Source organism: Chiroxiphia lanceolata, chromosome 1 (genome assembly GCF_009829145.1).
Source record: "Chiroxiphia lanceolata isolate bChiLan1 chromosome 1, bChiLan1.pri, whole genome shotgun sequence".
Lineage (NCBI taxonomy): Eukaryota > Metazoa > Chordata > Aves > Passeriformes > Pipridae > Chiroxiphia > Chiroxiphia lanceolata.
This window is the reverse complement of record NC_045637.1, coordinates 149,237,190-149,260,560: the sequence shown is the minus strand read 5'-3', so window position 1 is coordinate 149,260,560 and position 23,371 is coordinate 149,237,190. Positions and strand designations below refer to the sequence as shown.

Genomic DNA, 23,371 nt, shown 5'->3' with positions numbered 1-23,371 from the left:
GCTTGTGAAGAAAAAAGCTGCCAAATTTTGTAATGAATTCCACAGAACATTAAGTCTGATGCTTAGCAGAAGCCATAACTGCTAAGTAAATGATATCCTTTTGATGAATACCCTTATTTGAAAACAACATTGATTCTTCTAACCCTTTAGCAGTGTCCCAAAACAGATGTGCACAACTGCAAATTCTGTTTGCTTTCAGGTTTACGAAGTGTGATGACATTTTTACAATCCTGCATGAGCCCTTTTACCCAGGAGTAAAATAAAGCACAATAATTCTTCACCATCTGTTTGTTAATTTTGCATTCATTTAACTTTGCATTTTAAACTAATAATCATTTTCTTATAATATAGTTTGCTCCATTGGTAGAAATTACAGCTGTTCAATTAAAAAAAGAATGGTTTATAACAGTACACAGTTTTCCTCTAAATAATTCCATTGCTCTTAATTATAAAGATGTTAGTGCCATTGAATGAAAAAGAACTGCCAGGGATTAGTGTTGTGCTTTATATGTCACAGATTCCCTTAGTAAATGTACATATTTACTTCTGTTCCAGCACCAATTCCTACTTGGTCTCTTTTACATTAAAATTGCTTTTCTCCCCTACAAGATTCCATGTGTTTTTTAACATTGTTATGTGTAACAGGCTTCCGACACTCCTGAAGGACTGAGGCACAAACAATTAGATAAAGCTTCTGTTTCATATGTAGCACAAAGTAAAACCAAGTCCCTCTTCTTCATAATGCTTTTCCTTAATCTCTAATGACAGGACAAGGAGGTTTTGATATTTATATTTCAGCTGGTTACAGCTAAACTAGGTCTAGAGTAACGTCCTAAAAGCTTTTTCTCACCATGTTTACAGTCAGATGGGGAAATCTCATTCCTTTATCAAAAGTAAAACCGCATTGAAATAACATGAATAATACATCAGAGCTAGTGAAGGGGAAACAATTTGGGTCAACAACAAAAGACATGGGCCTGGAGAAAGAGCAGGAGCCAGCCCGAGGTTCTGAGAGTCGTATTGTGGATTCCTTGTTACGCTCTGGGCAGTGCATTTTCTACACAGACCAGGCTTCAAGTCCACAGTGAGGCTACAAGTCCTAAACACAGACTGTCCCCATGCTAACACAGTGGAAAGTCTACTTCACTGTGGTTCCTGGGCTTAATAATCATCATCATCTACAAATAAACTCCTCAAGAGACACAGGCTGCTCAGCTAATTCATGTGAGCAGTCCAGTAGCATTAGAGAGCTGTTCAGATGGGTAAAACAATCAAGATGATTGCACTGTTTTCTAAAACCAATTTTATCTGATGGCACAGAAATCTCAGCATCAGATGACATCCTAATGCTGTGACAGTGTTACAATAACAGTGCTGTCACAGTACTAGGATGAATATTTTACTTAAAACATCCATAACGCAAGAGATGGTTTACCACAAAATTGATTTATTTCACTTAAAGGAGTTCAGCAAGGACTGAAAAACCCCCTGAACCGGTGCATAAGACTGTAACAGTGCACTCACCTACAGAAATGAACTTCCAGAAGTGCCAAACACAAGCTCACATGAAATTAAGAGTGAAAGCACAACAAAACATAACTGTGATGCTCAGCTTCTAGTCCTACCAGAACCTTGAGTATTCTGACCTTTGAGTTTCTCAGAGGAGTGAGCACTGCTGCCAGGTCCAACCTTTATTGGGGGATTTATTCATCACAGTATTTTATATCTGACAGGAAGCAAACATTCTGCAGGTGCCCAAGGCACATTCTGATGTCATGGATGTGTAGTGGTAACAGTCCCCACAACAATTCTCCACCTATTTCAAGTTACTCTCATTAAAAAAACTCGCCTGGTATGACATTTGAAAAACCCAGAATTCTTACTTATTGAATGTATTAAATCCATTTACATTTTGGAAAATGAGCATTTCCCTCACAAAGCCCAAAGAATAACAGTAACAACTGAATGGTCTTCTCGTGTTATTTCTCTAGAAGTTCTCTATTCGCTTTCAAAGGTTTATGATTTGTCAACACATCTCCCTGGAAATACCACACAAATAACACCTAATATTGCTGCAACAACCTGCAGTAACTGAAAGGAAAAAAACTCTCAATATTTGCTTGGATATTTGACAGCAATTTATTTAGATTCAGATTCTCTATTTATTCTGCAGATTCTGCCATTCTTCCCAGTTCTTTGCAAGGCGCTTTTATACTGAAGCAGAGTGGGGAAAACTTTCTGAGCAGAAGGAAATATTACATTATAAATTAAAAATTGGAAGGGAAAAGGCTTGACATGGAAATACCTGCAGTTTTATATAAAAAATGTGTCTAGATTGCAGACTGAATACATGTATTCTCATTGTATCTGAAGTGATATCATGTCACTGCAATTTAGTGTATCAAGTCATTTTACCAATGTTAGATGCTTTAGGAAACAAATATTTATTTATTTCCCAGCAGTTCCTTTCCCTCCCTGATGTACTGAAGAGGAAAATGACATCTTTGAAAGAAAACATTAATATCACCAAAGAAAAAGCACACTGGTAAAAAAGCTTATGGGAAGTGCTGATTTGAAAACATGCCACTTCATTAGTTCTTCAATTAATATTACTCAACAGGATTCTTAGTATTAATCATTACTATGATTCATGGAACACCTACACGTTCATTATTGGCAGCAGGCCTACTATTGTCTACCTACTTTTAATTCCCAGGTCAGATCTGCAGAATGGAGAGGACAACTATATAAATGAAAATAAACAATATTAATTCTTTCACATAAAGAAATGAGCACCAATAGTTCCCTGGATCATTAGGAAAAAATCGCTTTAATGCAAGTAATGTCTGTATTTATCACTGAGCGTGATGCACTTGCACATGAAGGGCAGTTGGACCACATTTGTGAAGATTCATAAGATGTGTCTCTCATGCCTGATTTGTTCCATGTTATTAAAAAAAACACTCAACGACACCTGCATTAATGGCACTACTTCACACTGATGCCTGCAATATTTATGCTCAATCTGCAACTCTGGGACAGGACTTACACTAATGGAAGTCAATAATAAAATCTTCAGGGAGTTCAAAACTATTTTTTGCTAATGGTTTGATTTTGCAAGCTGCTGAGTACACCAATCTCAGAAGTAGTTTTTAGGCTACTGCTTAAAAGCAAACTGATGCCAACAGAGTAATACGAGCACTCCTGAGTTTTAAATTAAAATATGTTTGCATGATATTTTTTTTTAAGTATGGGTGAAAACTCCAAATGAAAACCCATAATATAATTTGTGTTAAACAGGAAAAAAACTCAGACTCTTTTGACTGGAATAATCAAAACAACTTTGTAACTCTAATTTCATTAAAGAGTCTGGACTTTAAAGCTCTCACTCAAAAAAAAGCATGTGACCCACATTCATGATAAATCTAAAAGACATGCTTAAATAAAATACTCTTTAAAAGGGAAACTGCTATGAAACCAAGAGTAGAGTCCAACACTAACCAAACAATGCTACAGCTGAGCAAATATACCTACAGCAAGTCCCATGAAGGTATTTTTTCCTTTTATTCCTGTGCTACATATTTAGGAACAAGCTGCTGAAGATGCCTTTTAATTTCTATAATGCTCAAAGGATAATGAGGACCTGTCCTTGATGAAAATCAACCAATATTAACTCCAAAAGACTGATTAGCCTTTTTTTCATAAATACAACCTTCACCCAAATGTAAAATTAGACCTTTGAGCACCAACACTAAAAAGTCCAACAGATCAATCCACATTATCTATGGAAAAGACTGGAAATAAAATATTTAAATAAGAAGCAGCCACGAGTGAGGTGGTAGTAAGGTTGGAAAATGAGGGTTGCATTCATATACCTACAAAGGTGAGGAGACTGGTGGTACTGCCACACTTGCTTGTGTAAATTTATATGGACTTACTGGTGACATGTTTGTTAAAGAGATGGGTATAGTTTCCTGCCTTTTTTCAATATATAGAGAGCTCCAGTCTTCTTATTTGCCAAAAATATTAATGAGATAACACTTTAAATACATTTGCAAATAATTTTATATATATTTGAAATAACACCTTATCATTTCTGTGTTCCACATATAAAATGTGGGGACACTGCATTGTAATTTTCTCTGGTTTGCAGACACTGAAGGACTACGCCACTGCTGCTGAGCACAGAAAGACAGGAGAAAGGAAAAGCCCAAGGATCCACATTCTCATGTTCTACTACAAAGCCCTGAAATGGGTCAGTCCCACCAGCAAACTGTAACGTTAGCTGAGGAAGAAGGTACATTCTTAATTTAAGCCACAGGGCAATTTTCCTGTAGTGAGCTTTCTGTGCTCTTCAGAGATCAGGTTCACCCTGGTTTTAACACATAACTCCCCATGGATGCTAAAATCCTGAAATAAAATATTAGTGAACTATTAGGTCATTGCCTTAATGCTCAGAGTAACATTTAAGAAATATACTGGGGGGGATTTGGAGGAGAAAAAAAAATATAGAGACTTTCTTTGGGCGTATTATGAAAAAAAAAAAGTGTTTTCCACTCAAGTCATGCAAAAGGAAGAAAAGGTCTTTGTGAAACACACTTCAGCAGTTTGGAACACACACTGAACAATTTCACTTCAGAGCTTTCAGTAAATTATTTCAGTGAATGTTACTGAATAAAGGAAACCTGCACTGGAAATTCCTCCAGGAACATCGGCCTTTCATGTTTCTCAGCTAGGCTTTTCAGCTTTCAGTGCTGGGCTATTGCTGCTTCTGTCTCCTTCTGTGCCCCTGGTCCATTTTATCTGCTTCCTACACCTCACAGACTGCCCTCAGCATCTGCAATGCCTGTCATCTCTTCAGCATCCAAACCCTCCCAGAAATGCCTTTGGAGCAACAATCTCTCTCTCGATTCCAGTACCCACCTATTCAACATCTGGAGATCAAGAAAGGTGCATTTTTCAAAGCATTCAGCTTGGAAAACACCCACAGACTGAAAACTCTAAGGCTGATTCTGCTTTCCTACTTCAGTGGTAGGACAGCACTCCCAGGGTGAGCTCCCCCAGAACCTCCTCCTGGCACCCGCAGGAGCCACTGCACTGGGAGAGAAAGAGCAATGGATGAGGCCAAAAAATCAAAGATTTCCCTTTAGATGATGCCACACAAACCATCTTGAGGAAAGACACTCTGTGCTGCCTAAGTAATCCAAGTATTTTCCTTCCTTGTTTGCTACTGTATTCCAGAAATGCAGTTATTGTGGGAAAGATCATTTAGGTGGATTCACCTGCCAGAAATCACAGGATCATTTAGGTTGGACCTCTGAGATCATCGAGTCCAACCTTAGGCTCATCACCACCTCGTCAAATGGACCAGAGCACCAAGTGCCACGTCCAGCTGCTTCTTGAACACCTCCAGGGACAATGGCATTGTGCTTCTGCTCAGGTCACAGAATTGCAGGGGGAACCGAGCAAAGAAGGAAGAGAAATTTTATTATTGCATTGGAAAATAGAGACAACTTACGAAAAGTCCTCCCTTACTCTGGAAAAAAGTTTATTACTTAAACCTAAAATGTATATATTAGAACTCATGCACTGGTCACTGTCCCTCTGCAACACCTGGCAGGGGTTAAGCTCTAAAACTTTGAACTTATGGACCAAGGAACAAGACACAGTTTCACTCTGATCAGTGAGTTGTAATGTGCACTGACAGCACTATTTGCTATGCAGATAAATTCACAGTATTTTTTTTCATATACTTGAAAACAAATAGGTAGGGATACAAACAGATGTTATTTCACAGAAGGCTCAGAACAAAGCACATCAAAAGAAAAATTTCAAAAAAAAATGTTTAAAAATGTACATCTTTCCTTCTGCTTCATCTGAGAAGAAAAATTCTCTTCCAAACTTTGATTCACAAATTAAAGGCTGCCTTCCTCTTGTAAATACAATCAACATGATGAAGATGATATAAAAATTAGCTACAGCCAAACAGGTCTCACATGAACATGTGATCCTTCTTCTAATCAACAGGTCAGAATCATGAAGATAACAGGTTATCAGGCAAGGAACTATTACAGAGATTGAAAAGTCACATTAAAGTATTTGCACTTGTTAAGAAACAAACTCCCCAAAAAGCACCCAGAAAAAGCTCCAAATCAAACAGTTTGCTAATATTTGGCATATTGATATTCTGTATTAGCACATGAAGAGGACAGTGTGTTATGTCTCTAAATAAAAGAACATCTTTTGTTCTTGAGATGCTAATTTTAAAAAAGTGCTAAATTGGGTATGTGTCATATAGCCTTGAAATAAATATTTCTTCATATTTATAATAAACTTTTCCACTTGTAAAAATTCCAAAGACCTTAACACACTGAAGCATAGTATTAGCTTTACTGGAATGTTAACAATAACAGTGTTAAATTATGAGAAAATAACTAAAAAAAAAATCTGTATTTATTTAAATAAGATTTTGGCTAGGGAAAAAGTCAGCCTAATATTTATAAGATTATTCTATAAACAAGTTTTTAATGAAATAAGTTTCAATTTAGTTCTGCAGCTTTTTATACCTTTATTTTTTCACTGGCTGGCTGACCTGAAAAGTGACTTAATGATAACAGTGCATCTCACATCAGATAGTATAAATCTGCAATATCAATCCATCTAACAACTGATGAGGGAAGAAAAAACAGATCAGCTCCTCATTCAGCAAACCTCAATTACACTGACACAAGTAACACTTACAACCACTCCTTCAGTAATGTACCCAGACTTACCCCAGTACCAAAGCATTCATGAGCAAGAAACACATCAGAAAGACTAGGAAAATAAATGTTCTTTTTTTTCCCTCAGTAAATGAAAAACTCAAAATTTAAATAATTTTCAGACTCCTTCTTTCATGAAAAGTGCTTAGTCTTTACTTTAGCCACATTTTTCCCACATGCTACTGCCTCTCACTTTATGACCACACTATTCAGACAGACCACTCTAGTTCAGAGCAATCCTTTAAAACTTTTAAATACACCACTGAAGATCCACATGCAAGTGTGGAGTCTAATTAGATCCCAAGGTATCCATAATTTATGTGCCAAAATAATTACAAAAACATGTTAGAAGCAGAGAAGCGTAAAGTTCTTGATTTGCATTTACTCTGTTTTAACTATTACTTCACTGTCTTAAATACCAGCAGGGATACAGAAAAATGTATTTTCTTTTGTTGTAGAAAATGTGATCTATGACACAACTGGGGAAACTGAAAACTGTCTTTTGAAAGCCAAGTCCTAAGCTGTAGTTTTAAAGGTGTTGTGTTTTGACAGGGAACAATACTCTTTATCTGTGGGAAGTGTAATTTACATATTTCTGTTCCGTGTTTCATTGCAGAAGAAAAAAAATAGAATCACAGAGTCAAAAAATGGTTTGGGTTGAGGGGACATCGAAGACCATCCAGCTCCACTCCCCCTGTGACAGGCAGGGACACCTTTCACAAGACCAGGTTGTCCAATGCCCTGTTCAACTTGGCCTTGAACAATTCCAGGGATGAGGCATCCACAACTTCTCAGGAGAAACTGTGCCAGTGTCTCACCACCCTCACAGGGAAGAATTTCTTCTAATCTAAATCCAAACTAAACCTACCCTCATTCAGTTTGAAGCCATTCCCCCTTGTCCTGTCATGGGGCTCAGAGCAACCTGGTCTAGGGAAAGTGTCCCTGCCCATGCAGGGGGCTTGGAATTGATCTTTAATATTCCTTCCAACCCAAATCCTTATGTGATTCTGTGATCTCCAATTAACAACAATATGTCATGGCAAAGCTTATTTTGGCTCAAACAAAATAATACCTTAAATAAATGAGAATTAAACTGTAGGTCTTACTAAGCAGGCAAATATCTGTCCTCAAACTGCTGGACCTACAAAAATCTGAACACACATACAGGTCTCATTGCATTTCTTGAACCTGAACAGATTTACCAAAGCTGTACTGACATCATTTAGTACAAAAGTGTACCAGAAGAATTACACACAGTAAACCACAGCCAACTACGATAACTTTAAGATAATGCAGGTGCTTTGCAGAACTTGGAAAATACAGTTATAAAACACTGACACAGCCTTTTTGATGTCATCAACAAGCTGTAAGAACAATCTGATGCATATGCTCCAAGACACAAAGGATCTGGCTTTAGGTGATCAAAATCCAAACCACTCTGGAACAGAGTAACTCACGGAAGATAATTTGCAGTGTTAAACTGTTACCAAACATGTAGCCTTAGTCACTATGGTCCTTTAAAAACAACACTTGTCTTCAACAGCAGGGAAAAGGTGACAAATCTCTAGAGAAGCTCCCAAAATAACAAGAGAGAAATTCATGCAAAACTAAAATAACCCATAGCCCCCACTGCTGAACTGTTACAGTTTGTCTAAAACATGCCAGGAACTGAACGAAAGTACCAACCTAAAGCACATGCAAGTGTCTTCTTGATGAGACATATGTCAGTATTCCTCTAGTCTTTCACTAGCACATTCTGTGCCGGAGCTCTCTAAGAGACAGTCACCCATAAAAAAAGTAGAGACGTTATTTTGGAAGAATACTTCCTGCAGTACTTCCTTCCTCAGCTGCAGGACAAAAGCAACTACAGGAAAAAACCCGCGGTAAGATAAAATCAGAAGCCACACCAAAGAGCAGCCAGGTAGTCACTCCCAAGCTGCAGTGAAGGGAGATGAGGAGAAGCCAAGGGCCTCGTGTGAGCTAAAGAACCATAAAAAATTCAAGAGTTGGGAGAGGAACTTCCGAATTCCAGAGCTGCTCATTCAGTTTCATGTTACAAAGCTTGGCCTTGAAAAATAGGCAAATACAGAGGACTTTGCCCAGAAATGGTATAAATTATGATAAATGATATTCTCTTAATGGGTTTTTCCCTGGCTTTAAGAATTAGTAGCTCTTCCAGTAAAGAAAAAGGAAGAAGGGAGGTTTTACAGCATCAAGGAATTGCAAATCCTGCACTCTAGAAAAAAAAGACATCAGTCCATGCTCTATTCCTCTGGGTTGAGACATATATGAAGCCAACCCCATCCCTACATGTGGGATTCTGTCATCTAAACCATTTCTCACAGTTTTTGTCCACAAAAACTAAAACCAGATGAAAAATTTTTATGGCTAAATGGGCACAATCCTCCACAGTTTATGAAGTTTACAGTATATTAGGATGTTGTTGTTCACTTTTATACACATGGAACAACAAAAGGAAGTATCATTTTAGCCAAATTGGTTTTCAACTTGAAGCAGCACAAATAAAACACACACATACCACTAACATGGAAAAGTTTCAACAAGATGAGATAGTGTATTGAGGCTGAGGGGTGAAGATATACAAAATATGGACAAACCCTTTTAGAAGATGTATAAACCTTTTAAATGTTCCCTGACTTTTCCCTCAATTTATTTCTTTCTGGTCTAGCCAGAATCAAGTCTGGAGCAAAGAATTAAAAACAGTGGATGAAAAGGGGTTCGAGTGAGGCATTTAATATGCAAGCCTTGTAACAGTGTCCCAACTTGGAAACATCTACTAACAGCCTGATCCTCTGGTGACAGAATTCAAGGGAAGCTGCCTTAAAAAAAAAAATAATCAAGACTGTGTTACCATGTGAAAAGGGCTGACAGGAGAGAGGAGTGTCAAAACAGCAGATCACTTTGAGCCTGGAACAAGGCAAGACACTCTTGATTAGCCTCTCTGCAAGGCAACAAGTGCTCCAGTTCTCAGCAGGGACAACATGCCAAACACTGCCTGCAGAAACCCAGCAGGAGCTGCAAACAGCTGCCTTGTAGAGAGAGGAGACACTGCCCTGATTAACTAACTAAAAGAAAAAAGGATGGGTGGGAGAAGATTACAGCGATTTTTCAGCTGTCTGGCTGCAAGAGTCTTGGTCCTGAAGAAACACTTGAGTATTATCGGGAAAAAAAACCATAAAAGCTGTGAAGTAGATAAATATGTAAATAGCTATAGAGAATTTCAAAGCAAACAGAAATCCACAGTTTATAAAATAGAAACAGAGTAATAGAGAATTTTGCTATGACTGCTTTAGACTTTTCATTACTACCATGTTTCTCCTATTCAGTCTTTAAGCAGATAGGAACCTCTTTCTTGGTTTCCATCAACACTGTTTTCTTTGCCTTTGGTGTCCTTGACAAACCCTCCCAGATTTGGAAACTGCATTCTACATCTTATCAGAAAAGAAAGCTGGCTGGGAAAGTTACCATTGCATTCCTTTCTTGTGCACAGTTTGTTCAAAAGTAGTTCACAAACAATAGCTACTTCCTTAAACTCACTCTTTGAATTGAGCTACTTACATATTGGGGGGAAAAAAAGCAGCTCACCTTATTTGGGACTCTGTAGCATACAGAGGAGCTATGGCTAGACAGTGTAAGGCAGACAAGTAGTAAACTTTAGAGAAACAGCAACCTACTCAATATACGTAAACATGAAAATTACAAAGCAGTATTTAAAAGATACCTGAAAATATTTCAGAAACCACTCTTGTCAAAGTTGAGCAGATGCAAGCCTTAAAGGCCTCTACATTTAAAATGGTAATGCCAGTAAGTTCACATTTCCAAATATAGAAAGGTATAAGACTGAAGCCAGAAATACAAGAGAAAGCTGAAAACTCTGCTCGTCCACATTTATTTTTTTTCCAGAAAAATCTGATTTCTGTTCAATAATCAGTGTCCTTTACTTAGTTTATCTTACTAGGTCTCCATTTCATATCATCTTTGCATCTTATCCCAAATATTTCCAGAAACACCTTATCAACAAAAGTTTATCTTCATAAAGCTAACATAAAGCTAATGCTTTCTTTACTGTGGTGATCTTTATATACTGAGCAAAACACTTATGAATTATAAGAAAATTCAGTTAAGTTTTGGATCAAACAAATCACTGGAGCTTTTCTCTTCCCTATTTATATTTTGAAGAGTTATTTTCTTCCAAAACTTGAAACAAAATTGCTCCAAAACCCCATGAAACCCTATTAAAGTAGTGGGGGAGAGAACTGCCATTTCTGGGTGTTGAGGCTCTTTACATACTGTACAAGTTCCATGGATAATTAGGTGAATTATTAAGAGTCATCCTGAGAAAAGCACTGGCACTATGCTTGTCACTGGGATCACCGGTTCTTCCTTATGACCCTTTAAACTTGGAAAGGAGTTCTGGGACAATCCATGACTCTGCCCTGCTGAGATAAGCAAGACAAGCAGGGAGATGAACTGAGGCACCTACACCACCCACGAGGGCAGAGCACATCTACTACCACAAACCTGACTGCATATTCCAGCTTTTCTTTGTCTGTTGCCATAAACCAACACGACACACAGGACTTCAAACACCTCACACCTACAGAGTATGTGCACTCATGAATAGTAAAGAACAGCAAACCCAAGACTTTGAAAGAAAGTCAAAGAACCCGCCTCTGTCTAGACACAAATACATGAAATGAGCTGGTCAGATGTCTTTGCCAGGCCTTCAAAATGAGTGAATCAAAAGAAAGAACTGAAGAAGAAACATATGCTAAGCAGGGTATTTTGTGAGACATTCACAGATACCGAGATCTCCATAGTGTTGTACTTCAGTAAACAAGGGCCTCCAAGAAAACCCAAATGAATTAACATAAATACTTTGGAACAGGTCAATGAAACATGTCCACACAAGCTTTACTAATGCAGTCACAAGTTCAGTGAAGCCAAATGGACATCTCAACTGGTAAACAGAGTAATAAGAAACACTGTCATATCCAGTTAAAACAGATTTGCAAACAATAGGCAGCCTAACTAATGAGAAACATGAATGTAGCTTACAAATTAAAGAGACCTTCAAGGTAAGAACAGCCCCAAAAAATGCTTGCTCTCTGCAAATTAAAATGCCTAAACCAATGCACTATACTATCAAAAGTTTGCTACACTTCAAAAATTCATTTTTACATGAACAGAAGGAAAAGAAAATGTACTTTCCCAGCTGAGGAAAGATTTCAATGCTGCAGACCACATCATAAACCAGTCCCTCATGCCAGAAGGACTTCCAAGAAGACAGAAATCCCCAACTAAGCAAACAACAACAAAACCCAAAGCAAATTTGGTGGCAAATAGAGGAAATAGCATACAGCTTGGTTTTATTTAAATTATTTTTCTGGGTGCCCTGAGCACATACTTGCATCTGCATTGCCAACAGTATTCAGAACATCTAAACAGAACTTTTCTTTTAAAATGCAGTAACATCACACTAGAAAGAAGCCCAAATACAAAGATGTTCTAAACACAAAAACATACATTAAATTTATTATTACACCTTTCATTCAAAGTTTTTTAAAGATCTCTCACACAAAAAAAATATCTTCCCTTGAGCTTTTCTTCTATCACATAGGATAACCAGCACCTTATACTTTTTTCTGCCTTCTTTATCTTAGAGACAAGTTAAAAAGTAATGGAAAAATTATTACCAAGCACTACAGCCTGGACACAAGCAAACAGAGAATTACTTGGTCTCCCAACCAATTCTACACAAACTCTTTGAGCAACCCCTATATATCTGCTCTGTGGTCAGGAACAGCGAACTACAGAAGAGTTTATTCCTTATTTTTTGGAAGAAAAAAATAAAAAGCAAACGATTCCCTGGTGTGATCGTGGGATAACAAAATCCCATTCCATCTAGCTATTCCTCACAGTTGTGCCTTTACTCTGCTCTCCCTGGGGACATCACAAGAAGGACAAAAGAGAATAACCAAATCGGTCTCATTCTTCACTGCCTGACTGCTGTGCCACACAAAGGAAGTTTCTCAATGGTTCCAGCAAAGGTTGAAGAGAAAATGTGCAGAATAGCACCTGATTCGAAGTTCTCTGCTCTCTCTGCATTGCACTGAAACCTGTGCAACAGGGGTACCTAAAAATTACTTGCAGACTTTGAAAGCTCGGTAGCGAAGCTACAGCACAGCACGGGAAAGGACAGGGAAAAAATGGAAACTGCAACACAAGAGGGATGTGCCATTCTTCAAAAACTCTTAGTTAAATACATCCATTACAAACATCTGTGCAAAACTTAAAAGACACTGATGACATAACGGTGAGGCACCTTCACCCAGGGGCACAGGGGAGGAGGAAGGTACTGCACAGAAAGAAATGAAACTGAAATAAGGAAAACGCAAACGAAATTCAACAGAGCACAGCACAGACCTGAACACCTCAAATAGGACTTCTGTTAGAAACCAGAATATTACCATGAAAATGACTGTTGATGGAAATGAGCTGATCACAAAATGACTCCAAGCCACCGTCATTAGCCAAAAAACAAGGGGACAAACACTTTTCAGGGGTGAGACAAAAAAATAAGTATTCAATTTTGGATGTTCCTTCAATTCTTAGTCTTTTATATAAAGACACACAGATACAAATATTTTAACATTTTCAAGTTCATCTGGAGCTTAATATTGTCAGGTTCATTCATTCTGAGTAGTCTTTTATTTTGAAAGCAGAAACACAGAAATCAATTAAATTATTCAAAACAAAGCATTTATTCAGTATGAGAAGAATTAGAAGGTTCAAGGAAAGCTGAATCTATGTATCTAACACTGATTTAAAGCAGCTTTTTAGCCCACACAATGGAGAATATCTATTAGTATCTTCTGCAGAATTTTTTTGTCCTAATATAATGCATGAAAAATAAGAATAGTCAAGTAAAAAAAGGCCTAAACATGATCATGGGAAAAACAGTAAAAATTACATAGATCTGTTGATAGCATGGCTGACCTAACATAAAAAATAATAAAATTATTAAAAGCCCCATCATATGCGATTAAATATGACAAAAAAATATGGTTACATGTGGTAAAAACAATGTGAAATACATCTTCAACATTTCCAAATGCTATCAGAATGGGACACCAGAAGGAGTCCACCCTTTTCAAAGGTACCTACTTATCCAAAGACCTTACCATGTCAAATTAAAAGATTAAACATTTACATAGGTATTTCTATCAGTATTTAAAGTAACTATTTAACATTTTGTGGAAGAAACTAGTTTTTCTATACTAACCTGCTTTTTTGAAACTGGTATGAAAGTAATCAAGAAATCTATTACATTTGAGTCACACAGTTAATATAAACTGGCAACATGAATATTTCCTCTGCCTAGCAGAGTATTTCCTAATTTGAACTCTATTTTGATTTTGTCTCTAATTTGTTTTGGTCAGGCTGGTACTTCTTACACTCTAGTTACCTCAAAACTAATTAACAACATATTCCGTGCAACTCCCTAAGCCTTTTTAATAAATTGCAACGGTAGATTTTATCATAAAGACCTGTACGAAGAAACCTTACTATAAATGTGTATTTTTCTACAGACTGGAGCATTCAAGTGCTTTTACTCACTTCTGTGCTCCCTGAGACAACAGCTTTGTCCACGTTCACCGATAGCTGCTCTTCAGTCTGGCAGACTCCCAATGACCACTCCGCACAGCGGTGATGAGCCCAGCAGTGACCTAATGCAGCAGGGAAGAGAAAGAGCTTGGGTTGTACTTCCTCTAAGGATGGAACTCAGCCCCAGCAGTAAACACTCACCAGATAAAACAGATAGTCCCTTCCTCCTTTTTTCCTGTTGCGACATTCAGTGCCTACGTTATCACACGCTGAATATATTGCAGTTACTCTCAGCCACTAAATATTCTGCTGTTTGCTTTTATACATAACACACCTGTATATCTGTTTCTAATTTTCTAAATTTCATATAACCACAGCACTGGGCCGTGTGGGATTCCATGACTACGATTCTACATTCAGTGCTTGTGTGACACACACACAGAGCTACATTTGATCTTATATTTCACCGTAGATAACATTTGCCTATGTCTGTACTCTTAGCTTAGGACTCCCAAGGACTGGATACAGATCTGTATGTTCATGTAGAACATGCTCATGTGATGCTATAGAATTCTTGCACGAAATGTTTAAAAGCTCAAAATACAGCATGAACAGAAGCACCATATAAATGACTGAGAAACCTGTGTCAATATAACAAATGTTACAGAGATAAAACTAGAAATGTTTACCTATGCAACAGAAAAATTTAGAATTCACAGAATTCAACAGGTATCTCTTAAAAGAAGCTCTAATTTAATTCTGGGAAACACAGTGTAAATGATGCATACTTCCAGAGGAACTCTGTGACAGCTTTATAAAGGATTAGTAATGATGCTTTACATTAGCTATTGAAATTATATGTTTGGTCAACTTAATCATTCAAACCACCACAACAACAACAAAATCCCAAAAATCTCTGTACAGGCTTGGGAAGAGTCGTCTACAAATAACAGCAACCTCAAAAATGTAGATTGATAACCCCCCACCCATCCACACACGCTATGATGTAACTATTTAAACAAAACCATTCTTTTTTTTTTCTTTTACTTGGACTTTGAAATAAGTTTTCACACTCACAAAAGAATGACATTTATATTATCACACAAATCTCTTTACATTTTTTGAGGCCAAATATGTGAGTGGACTACTGGCATCAAAGCATTTGGACATAGATGCTTTCTGAGAAAGTAACTCATAACTGAGTTAACAGAAAAGTTCCATTAAAATGAAAGAGCAGATGACAAACCAGAGATTTTTCTGACAGGAAACCTGCAGATTCTGGAAAACTACAAGTGTTTTATGCCGCTATTGCTCTAGCAAGGCGGCTCTTTTAAATCCACTGTTGCCAGCAGGAGATTAGGTAAAGTAAGGATTAAGACTTTTGAGAATCATATAAAGCTGTGCCTCATTTCTTCTTCCTTTTCTACCCAAGACAGAATTGTGCTACCGAAGGTATTACTACCTGAACACCAGTTCAGGAGTAGATTAGAAATATTCCCCCAGACAAAGCTGAGGATTCTGTCCAGTACTTGGACAGGAGTCTATACAAAAACACCACCTGACATGGGAAAAAGCTACCAAAGCACCATCAAACACTTGACAAACACAGAGCACAGAAAACCAACAGCTGTAAAACTTCACTCACTGTCTTTAAAGCTACTGTACTACTACTGGAGAGGGAAAGAAAGCAGGATAACAACAGATCTTACCTGTTGGCTCAAATAAGGCTTGAACATCAATGTCATCTGGTAAGCCAACTAAACTGAGTTCATCCCAGACTTTGACAACCTGATCGTCAGAAGCAGTTTGGGTGCTTACACTTGTACATGACGCTATACTCGATCGAGATCTGTATCAGGGAGCAGAAAAACACACTTAGAAGCGATCACATTCTTTGTTCAATTAGCCAGATACTTGCAAATGATCCAAAACTCAGGGCAAGAGAGTAAAAATTTTTCCCAACATGATAAAATATAAATCAACATGTACAAAAGTCTTTCTTCCTCAGACTTCAGCCAAACATTTTCCCCATTAAGAGTTTTCAGTTAAAACTGCTATTCAGTAAACAAGCCTGCGCTCTCCCAGTTCTTCAGGACACACATGCTTCTTTTTTGATTCTGTTCAGTATTAAAACTTGCCCAACTCTCAGAATGGACACTTAGGTAACAGCAATCAGTCTGTGTTAGTCTGGGGAGGAAGGGGTGCAGAAGGAAGAAAAGAGTGGTGCAAGTGGCAACCACAGGCTGCAGCTTTCATAAGCCTTTCTCCCTGCAATAGCTGGCCCAGGGTACAGCACTGACAGTATCTCAAAGGAGACTGACAGAGGTGAGGGGCCTATAGAAAATACAGCAACTACGGGGGGAAGGTAGAAAAGAGACCAGGACTTAAAAAGCTGTTTGGAAATAAACATGTTTATACAATGCCATCAAGATGTTAAAAAAAAGGGGGGGGGGAGCAGAATTAAAAAATGCAGTGATATAAAGACTACTATATTGCACTGACATGGAAGGGTCTACTTTACAACCTTATTCATTTCTTCCCCAAATTCTAATCTCACCAGAAAACAATTTATACATCTCAAATTACCCCATTAAAACAAACAAACAAACAAACAAAAACAAACCAGAAGTGGTAACTCCACCCTTATTTGCTTCAGGTAAAAAGCTATCTTAGACATCTAAGGATGTGCATTAGGCTTACTGATAAGAGACCTGATCACTGAAGCTTCAACAATCGGTAGGAAAGGTGGTGCTGCATTTTCTATTAACGTTCTTTGAACTTCCCTACTCTGCCTATTAATAACTCAAGTGTATGCTTTTGCCAATAGATACAGTAAGCACTGGAATAACTGTGATAACTTTGCCTTCCTGAAACCATGCATGCCTTACTTCACTAATTACATTCAAAAATACATGAAAAAACCCCTTAGTTTATGGGGAAAAGAGTAACAATCTCTCTTGCACCACCCAAGAAACCATAAAAGTTTTCCACTCTTACATGGTATCTTCACGACCTGTGTCATGACAAATGCTGAACATCAAAAAAACCCACTCCAAAACCTATTAATTCTGACACTATCAACATTAAGACTCTCCTTAACAAAGCATTACACGAACCCATTGTGTTTGACAAAGCTGGTTCCTGAACACTGCTCATGTCCAGTGGAATCACAGAATGGTTTGGGTTGGAAGGGATCCAGTTCCAACCCTCCTGCCATAGGCAGGGACACCTTCCACTAGACCAGGTTGCTCAGAGCCTCATCCAACCTGGCCTTGAACATTTCCAGGGATGAGGCACCCACAGCTTCTCTGGGCAACCTGTTCCAGCACCTCATCACCCTCATAGTGGAGCCTCCCCTGACATTAAACTGCTACTCACAACATCGGAGTTTAAAGAGTCTTTAAGAAAAACTACATCCCAACCAACGAGGCATTTTTCTGGGTAAAAAGCTTTCTCACAAGATCAAACCCATCCATTTACGGAACATCCCAATTTACTCTGCAATCGCACCCTGAACAGAATCACTTTCCAACCCAGCCTGATCTTTTGTACGTAGCCTTTTTTGTAAATTGCATTTCATATACTTGCAGAATACAGTAACTGCCTGAGGGGAGCAGGTTACCTCTATTAGCCTTAAGAAAACCCATTTTTCTACATCGGCATTACACAACGTGCACTTTTACCCCCCGACATGATGACACAAACGCACACCGTGCACCTGGGAAACAGCAGCGAGCGTGAAACACCCTGGACAGCCTCTGTGGCAGCCAGCAGTGCCCGGGCACTGAGCGCTGGCACATGACAGGCCGAGTTTGGCAGAGCCGCCACCTCTCTCATTGTTTCCCTCCCCCGGCCGGGCCCCCGCCCGCAGCCAACCCCCGGCCCCCGCCGCGGACCTCCCGCAGCTCGGCATCCCTGCCCCAGCTGCATCCCTGCCCCGCATCACCGCATCGCACCACTGCTCCGCCCACGGCCCCGCATCACCGCATCCCATCCCCGCCCCGCCCTCAACCCCACATCACCGTACAGCATCACCGCACTCAACCCCGCACCGCCCGCGGCTCCACATCACCGCCCCGCATCCACATCCACCGCTCGGCATCACCGCACAGCCCTCAACCCTGCACTGCCCCGCACAGCCTCACCGCCCTCAGCCCCGCATCACTGCACCACCCGCCGCCCCGCATCATAGCCCCACATCACCGCAACGCCCTCAACCCACACCCACAGCCCCATATCCACAGCCCATTCCCACAGCCCATTCCTGTCCTCCGGTGCAGATCGCCCACAGCCCCACATCACCGCACCGCCCTCAGCCCCGCACTGCCCAGGGCCCTGCATCACCACACCACCCTCAGCCCCGCACTGCCCAGGGCCCTGCATCACCACACTGCCCTCAGCCCCACACCACCTGCAGCCCCACATCACCACACCGCCCTCAGCCCCACACCACCCGCAGCCCCACATCACTGCACCACCCTCAGCCTCGCACCGCCCATGGCCCTGCATCACCACACCGCCCTCAGCCCCACACTGCCCGTGGCCCTGCATCACCCCACCGCCCTCAGCCCCACACTGCCCGTGGCCCTGCATTACACCACCGCCCTCAGCCCCACACCACCTGCAGCTGCTGCCGCCATCCCACATTTACCAGCAGCCACTGCACGAACCGCCCCTGCCCACAAACACCACACAAGCCAAAGGCCACGGTGACTGACGGGACCCCCGCGTGCGAACAGACGTGCGAGCGCGGCTCTGATGGGTCACATCCAAACGCCATCGCTGGACACACCGTGAATGGCAGAAATCCTAGTTTTGGAGCTCAGTACACCCCCAGCATCCCTCAGAGAGGCCTCAGGGCGCTGCCCCTGTGATGGCCAAACACATCCAGCTGGGAGAGCTACCAGCAAACCCCAGTTCTGGAGGGCAAGAAGCACTGGGGTGTGCCTAGAACAGCACCCACACCAGTGCCAGAGCCAGCTCTGGAGGGCAAGGGGTAAAGCACTGACTAGATGGGCAAAGGCGGGGTAAAGCACTGACTAGATGGGCAAAGGCTTCTCATTACTCCAGTCCACACAACACATGAAGTATCAGAAGTCCATCGTCTCCTACCCTCACATATACTTTTACTTCCAACTCACAAGCAGATCTGCGCTTTGCAGCAACTATGTCTCTTTTCTGCGTTCTTCCAGACTGAAGATTCTCACTCGGGGGAAGAAACCAACCCATTTTTAAAAAGCAGAAGAGCTATTGCTATGCTGCTCGCGTGGTGGTTGTTCTGGGGTTCTGCTTTTGGTTAGGTTTTCGTACGGGTTATTTGTTAATAACCCACATTTTCACAAATACAAGTTATTTGCTTCTTGCAAATACAGGATCAGTAAAGATGTTTCCTGGATTTCATGCAAAACAAAAACAGTGAATGTTTATTGTACAATGGACTTACTTCTTCTGTCCTCTCTGTTTGCGCGGCACTGAGTTCTGCCTTGGAGTTCTCTCACAAGCTCCATCGGTGCTGTCGCTGGCTTCACTCTTATTTAAAGGCTGGTTTTTCCATGGAATAACATACCCAGGAGTTGGACTGAATTGTTTTAAGTCTCCTTGTCCTAATGAGCTCCGTTCTCCACAGTAACAAAAGGCGCAGAGTTGTTCGCTGTAAAAGGGAAGATCATTACTTCTTTTTTGGGGGAAAACCACCAGAGGATACACCACCAAAGAGTAATTTTCAGTCCAATTTAACCCTTTATAACAAAACAATAAAAGCTCCCAAGTGCTGTCAGAATTCAATATTTAGAAACGCTATTTCCAGCTAATTTACAGTTACATTAAAAGAACTTTTATTTTGTTCACAAGACTGTATGTGATTAACAAAACAACCAAAAAAATCCCCACTTATTCAAATGGTTAAAATAATTTCAAAAATTCTGTGTCTCTAAACACGTGCTTGCTAAAAAGCATCAGAACGTTACAGGACATACAGAACATTACTACACATACACCTTTCTGTAAGCACATACAGCTTATATGTAACACAGTGTGCAAATACCAAAAGGTATTTAATAAAACATGGAGCAAAAAATGGAATAATGAGAAAATCACAGCAATAGCTACAGTCACAGGGCATAAAACATACAAAAATCCAAACATCCTCGTTTACTTTAATATTTAAAAACAAACTATGTCTAGAAGTTTTACTAGAGGAATTTTATATTTACAGAACTGTGACCGCTGCAATGCCGTGTGCCATTTGCAATTATGTTTTAACATGCATAACATAGCGACAGGATTGAAATGACAGCTCTGACAGCACTCCTTGTGTCACATCATATGGAAGCTACTGAAAAATATTTCTATAATAAACAGATCCACAAACTTTAAATGTGAACTTCTGCAAGCAATGCAGTTTGCATTAAAGGAAGGCCATTTAACACATTTTTTTTTTAAATGCTTAAATGAGCAATTCTGTTTTCTTCGTATTTATGCCCCAAAGACCGCAAAAAGATGCCTCAGGGAATCAGGCACTTGGATAGAGGCTTGGTTATGCCTGGATTCCATTTAAATAGATTTCAGTGCATCTCCAAGGTGGCACATTTGGATTTGGGACACTCTGTGCTGCGTGAGTGAGAGGAGGGAAGTAAAGTGGGAGGAAGAGAAAACCTTAAGGCTGAACTCCTGTATAATATTTACTAAATTCTAGGGGGAAAAATAAAGAGTGCTTTTCAGCCTGGAGAGACAGGAACAGCAACAGAAAAAGGTGAAAGTGGAAAAGGAAAGAAAAAGATCAGAACAGAAACTCCTGAGAATCCAGCAAAAGCCCCTGAGATTTGGTTTAACATAATCTGAGATGGATCTTTTTTGCTCTCCCCATAGGCAACACTAGGAAAAAAAAAAAAAACAAGAAAGAAAATAAAGAAAATAAAAGTGGGTATGTAAATGCCTTTGAACTGCTCTTCTATTACAGTCAGATGCTAAGGAAGGAAGCAGTATATCACAAGCCCAAAATGAAGCCCAGAATGTAGCCAAATAATTTTGCTAATGGTCTATAGGTAGGATTGTACTTTCCCTGACACAAATGGACCTTTGGGGACATGCAGGTTGGTGGGCAGGTAAAACAAGTCTCATTCATGGTACCCAAATCATACCCTCCCACAGTACTGTGAGGAAACATTTGTCCTCATCCCGTGGCCTCGGTCGCAAATCCCTCCCTGATCTGCCTGAACACACGACCAGCGTGAGCCAGCACAACCCCCGGAGCTGATGGCAAATGTCTGACACGTTCCAGAAAAAAAAAAATGCAAAGAAAATAGAGATAAAGACAGTGTAAGAACAGTGAAAAATGAATAGTTACAGCTAACCAGTACATATGTCTATTTTATAGCTGGCTTTCAGAGTGATAGAGCAACAAACACACTATTATTTGTCTGTCAGTGACTATAACCACTAGACTGCCAGTGAAACCTGATCTGGCCTCATAGGCAGAGTTCCTAAGCAGGGAAAGCAAAGCTATTTATGCTGGTTGAGACTAAAGAGACTTGTGAGGAGACTTAAGAGATTTAAACAGGCAGCACCATGGTATATAAATTACACTAGTTACAAACACAAGATTATCCACAGTGGAATAAATAATTATTCATACATCCTGTTAGGACAGACTATCACTGCTCATTAAAAGACTTGAGGATAATTACAAACAAATAAACAAAGCTCGTTAAAGAGGAGTCGTAGCAAGTACACAATAATGTTAAGGTTTATAGAAGAGAAATATGAAACAGTAACTAAGAAAAAAAAATATACTAACTTTTCAAGTGGTATTATTTGAAAAGGCATACAGGAGTAAAGATGATATTTCTGGAGCCTGTAAGGCAGCTCCGGCACCACAACTTCCAGCTTTTCTGCAGCAGAGTGGAGTGAAACAACAGGAGCAGAGACTTTCACAGCTACTCTGCAGCGTGGTGCGGGCAGCTGTGAAGCTGTCAAGAATCATATGGTTTGTGCTACTGCTCCTGCTCCAGCAAAGCTGGGGACCGCAGCTGAAGCGAGTGCTCGAGTGCTCACCACGGGGAGGGTGCTGGGGGAACCCTTCGCTAAGGACTTGTGAACACACGGATACAGAAGAGAAGGACAGGAGCAGCAGAACATTCCCTGGCCACTGCCAAGAGACCGTGGGGCTGAGACAGGGGGAAGGGTTTATAAAAGGGGGGAAAAAAAGGTTTCACACTTTCCAGGGAGGGTAAGCAGAAGGGCTTCAAGTATATCACACTCCCAGATACCTATAAACAGCCAGTGGCAGTGAACTCCCTCCCAGGATCTGGATGCTAGAGAGACCCTCTCCAGGAAAGCCACATTCCTCTGCCTCCCAACATGCCACGTGGCTGGCTTGCCATGCAGTAAGTACAAAGTGGACAGTTCCATCACGTTAGCCTTTTAAGTTTTAAGTGCTCAGTAAATATTTTAAGTTATGTCTGTATGGGCAGAAGGTAGAGATTTTTTCCTATCAGCTGAGGATTGCAGAAAGTACTTACAAATCTACTTTCCATATGTCAATATGCAATTAGAGGATCTAAATCTGTGATGCAAGAAGAGCTCTCATACTGAAGATAGCGAAATTGAGATACTGGCAACTCTTAAGATCAAACCCTAGATCTGTTATCATAATTAGCATATTTTAAGAACAGGATAATTCAAAATGGGATAAAAAGCAAGAGACGATGTGTCAGAAATCTTTTTATAAGCTACTAAGAAAAAAAAAAAAAAGAAGCAGCTCACCAGTACACCATTTAAGATATATCTTAGGTGCTCCAACCCAAAATGTAAGTTCATCACTATTTGGAACTTTGACTTAATTTCTAATTTTTCCCACAACAAATGCTACTTTTTTCATACAGGTTTAAAGTTGCAGAGGTGATTCATTACCAGGAGGTGTTTATATACCTCACCTCATCCCAAAGGATTTCACAGATGCACACAAATTTTAATACATAACA

The 23,371-nt window shown here is 39.9% G+C and overlaps 1 protein-coding gene across 10 annotated transcripts in view; it reads right to left on the bottom strand.

Moving 5' to 3' along the window:
• The window catches only part of KMT2C (lysine methyltransferase 2C), a 194,339-nt gene that overhangs the window by 98,153 nt on the left and 72,815 nt on the right, over positions 1–23,371 (bottom strand). For all 10 annotated transcript variants that reach the window (XM_032692870.1, XM_032692911.1, XM_032692865.1 and 7 more), the window contains 3 exons: positions 19,834–20,040; positions 16,100–16,239; positions 14,403–14,512 (listed from right to left, as the gene is read on the bottom strand). In XM_032692870.1, coding sequence (XP_032548761.1) covers positions 14,403–14,512; positions 16,100–16,239; positions 19,834–20,040 — 457 coding nt within the window. The remainder of the gene's footprint in view (positions 1–14,402; positions 14,513–16,099; positions 16,240–19,833; positions 20,041–23,371) is intronic.